Source organism: Pollicipes pollicipes, unplaced genomic scaffold (assembly GCF_011947565.3).
Source record: "Pollicipes pollicipes isolate AB1234 unplaced genomic scaffold, Ppol_2.1 Scaffold_1600;HRSCAF=1878_pilon_pilon_pilon, whole genome shotgun sequence".
Lineage (NCBI taxonomy): Eukaryota > Metazoa > Arthropoda > Thecostraca > Pollicipedomorpha > Pollicipedidae > Pollicipes > Pollicipes pollicipes.
This window is the reverse complement of record NW_023595962.1, coordinates 16,818,074-16,822,201: the sequence shown is the minus strand read 5'-3', so window position 1 is coordinate 16,822,201 and position 4,128 is coordinate 16,818,074. Positions and strand designations below refer to the sequence as shown.

At 50.7% G+C, this 4,128-nt stretch overlaps 1 protein-coding gene across 1 annotated transcript in view; it reads right to left on the bottom strand.

Annotated features, from left to right (window-relative positions):
• The window catches only part of LOC119110323 (PDZ and LIM domain protein 7), an 8,256-nt gene extending 5,124 nt beyond the window's left edge, over positions 1 to 3,132 (bottom strand). Inside the window, exon 1 of the mRNA XM_037234136.1 lies at positions 3,063 to 3,132. Coding sequence (XP_037090031.1) covers positions 3,063 to 3,132 — 70 coding nt within the window. The remainder of the gene's footprint in view (positions 1 to 3,062) is intronic.
• Positions 3,133 to 4,128: the final 996 nt, after the last annotated feature.

Here is a 4,128-nt window from a genome sequence, read left to right as displayed (position 1 = left end):
CTCCTACCATGTGTAAACAAACAATACAGCCATCCAAGGAAGCTCCCCAACTTCGACAGCGCTCCTACTACGTTTAAGCAAGCAAGACAGCCAACCCAAGCAAGATATCTCACCCTCGACTACACAACTGCCACATTTAAACGGAGTGTTCCACATTTGCATGGGGTTTATGGGGTTTGACCTGATAGCCATCTTGAACATCATTCGGTTCAGTTCGCAGTCCGTCCTGGCCTTCTTAAAACCAAAACCCCTCTAGTTTCTGAGCTACACGCCGGTAAATGTATGTAGCTTTTAGGGGGGACTATTTATTGGTTACTCAGGCATCCATGACGCCATAGTGCCATTCAAATCCTGCCATTTCATAAGCCATACGGCGAGCAAGACCAAAAAAATGTATATCAAAGCGTTCATATCTGACGTTCGTGAGCACGATTTCTAATATATATATATATATATATATATATATATATATATATATTCTATATATATCTATGTATCTATTATATCTATATATTATTTCTAGATATCACGGCTGCCAATCGGCTCTCAATCAATGTTGAGCAAGGTGTGATGACGTAATTAAACAACTACTTAATTGGAAACATATTACTAAACAGAGAAGTGCCGTTGTCTAGAGCAGTCGTTTCCACTTAAATGTATACCAGTGTTTATAAGTGATTTATTTCATAATATTTGATGCTTGCTGCAATATCTTCAAATGTGGAACATTCTCTAAACAAACAGTGTAGCTAATCCAAGGAAGGGCATCCCGCCTGCGACTACACCCATACCATAGTAAGACAAAGCATGCTTGCCTCGAATGTGCGACATAAATGGCGTAGGGGGTCGGAACACTTTGTAAGCAAAAGCTGTGTTTGTCCTTTGCACCCACCAACCAAATGGGCTTTCCTGTTCAGTCGCTGCCGTGAGCCCGGCCGTACGCCAGACAGGCTGCGGGGGGGGGGGGGGGGGAAGCAGTGTGCCCAACACGGCCGCTCCGGGCCAGGTGGGTCATCGCTGTTGTGGTGCCTCATCTGGCTTTTCCACGCCAGCCGGAGAAACTACTGCGCATGCGCCAGAACTCTGACCCGGCACCGCCACAGCGCGAGCCTAGCGTTGTCTCCAGACTATGAGAACCGCAGGCGATGGCAGGTACATACGTGTCAGTGCGCACACCGCCACAGGGGCGTGTACACATTACACCTCCGGGTCGACATCCCCCCCCCCTCCTTAAAACCGCCCCAGGGGCGAACACACATGGTACCTTCGGGAGGACCCCCCTTCCCCCCCCCCTCCAACCTGCTTACCAAAATGATGGCCCGTGTTGAACACGCGTTCGGGAGAGGGCCAATTTGTCCGCCCTCTAAACACTTTTTCAAAACGACTTCTTAACCACGCTGTGCAGCCACGCTAAAGCTGCCAAATGTGTAGGCAATTAAATGATCGATCTTTTGGTAAACAAAATTAGACTGTACCTGCATGGCCGCTGACCTACGGCAGGTCAAAGTCAGGCCATGCCTATGCCAGGCGGAGAAGGTAATTCCCAGGGAATCCTTCCATGTGATACAACGGAGTGTTACATGAAGTCATGCAACTTTGACATGACCTGATATGAACACAAGCAGCAGTTCACTTATCAGAGGTAACTAGGCTAAGGCTGAGGGCGTAGAGACATCTGATCACACTTCAGATACCCATCTGAAGTTTGGACATGTCTGACCTTATGTGGCTCGAGGGTTACGACATAATGGCCCCCTAATTTAAGACAAGTGAATTTACATAGAGCCCATTCCCTGTGAATCTATTGCCTAGTTTTCTGTTTGTTTTGTTATCTTAGATAGGTCAAACTGACGCACCCAACCGAGCTTGTCGCATTTAACCGGCCACCTAGGCACGTGTCCATGCGTGCAAACGTGAATAAATGTTGACACGGGGAAGTTCCAGGTAGACTCGTAAAATAAGACGATTAAGATCATGCCATGCTGTTTCATGACACGCCACAAATATTGCAACCACCGCCGCCCCGAGGTAACACGTGCCAGCAGAGATTGCAAAGGCTGCGGTGGTCTACAGCTAGTTGTGGATGCTAACAATTCAGCGTGCATACGCCAAACTTCCACTCGTCGTCGCCATTGAGGCCTTATGGCGCACCAAGCCCCGGCGCTGGAGGGCGTTGCCCGCCGCCGATGTCAGGAAGGGAGCACACCGCGAGCATCGGTGCCCATGCTCATGCTTCCCCGGACGCGCCGCTTAACCGCTACACCGGCCGCACCCGTCTAAAAATCTTCATTAATGTATACCATGCAGGACACCCCCCCCCCCCTGGCCAGCCGCGGATCTCCAGCGCCGTTCCTCGCCATTCAGCTGGGTATCTGCGGCCGCTGACGTCCAGCAAACGAGCCTTTCTTGAGCCGCGCTGGGTGCTGGTGTTAGTAGCGTTGGTGCTTATATGCTGCTGAGATTACCCTTGTATGAGACACAAACTGGAACCGAATGCCGAGCAATATCAAAAGCCGCGATCCACCATCCTTGGTTTGCTTGAAGTTGGTGCAAAAAAGCGGCATAGTACAAAAAGAAGAAGAGATGCCCAAATCAGCGCACAAAAACTGTTCTTGTGTCTTTCATTTTATCATGTGATGCAGAACAAATCTAGGTTATCTAGTCAATACCGTAGTGCGCGAAATCTAGTAGCAGTAGTGTCTAGTCAATAACGTAGTGTACGAAATCGCATGCAGGCTTTGAGAAACAAAAGGCTTAGTCGAGTTTTTAAGCAGGTGTCAGCGAGATGGTGAGGAGAGTGTGAGCTTACACGCGTTTGGAGATGTGTTTGGATGAAAGAGGAAAAGCTTGCGATGCGTGGCTGGCTTGAGGATGAAAGCTCGTTGTTAATTTTGGATTGTATAATATTCTAAAGGCTCATTGGCACGCAGTTCATCACATTTGTTCTTACTACCATGTTTACAACCATTCCAAACAACTTCCGCATCCTGAAACGTAAGACAAAGCTGAAAATCTTACCTCGGTCGCTTCTTGCAGCAGAGCTAGGAAAACAGCCGTCTTACCTCCGCCGTTCTTGTAGCAGAGGTAGGGGAAGCGCCAAACGTTGCCAAGGCCGACGCAGAAGCCCCACATCAGAGAGCACGAACTCGGCGTTGTTCGCCCACGTCTCGCGCTGCCGGTATTCAGGCCCGCCAGCCTCTTCTTGCCGGTGCGGATTTTTGGGGCGATGCCTGAGTCCCCCAGAAGGGCGGTGACGTCACTGGATCACGGTCCAGCATGGCGGGCGGCTCTGTTCCCAGCTCTGGGGAAGGGGCGAGGGGTCACGCGGTAGCCGGACAGCGACTCAGAAGGCTGCGCCGAAGGCCATGGTGGTGCTGGTGGTGGTGTAGTGGTGGTGCTGGTGGTGGTGTTAGTGGTGGTGCTGGTGGGGTTCTGGTCAGCTCCTGTCGGCGTGTGACTCCAGGACCATGCAGTTCCTCCACACGGCCGTGGAAGGTGCATTTGTAAACGTCTTGTGAGCAAATCGTACGCTGGCAGGCTCTACTTCGTAACACATGCCTGCGGACGATATCACGTCACTGGTTGCGCGCGGCGAGTGACACAACAGGAGCATTCCCTCATCACATGGAAATAGAGTGATATGATTTTGATAGGCAAATGTTTGCTCTGCGCTTTTAAGCGAATTCCATAACTTCCCACTCAGCATTATCATGATGGCCTCGAGTGCCTGTGATATACGACAAAACACATGTGCGACAAGAAATGATTCCGGAGATGGAACTATTGGTCGGCTTTTGAGCCACGCTTTAGCTAAGCCCAAACGCCTTCATAATCGCCTCGCAAACGAAATGCGAAACCGACCGTGGCGATCACTCTAATGCTGGGCTACCAGGTGACGTAGCGCAAGGTCTCGCACAGGATGGGGCCATATCGGGCAATATGGACCCTTTGCAGCAAATGAGGCCCTCTTTGCCGGTATGGCTGGCCTTTAGTGGGATCTGGAGCACATCACTAGGCACAAGCCTCGATAGCTGAGCTGGTCAGAGGGCCTGCCTTCCGATCCACCCACTCGTGGCGGGGTGGGTCCGAGTCATTTATGTTACAGATATAGTTTGTGGCCGGTGGCAG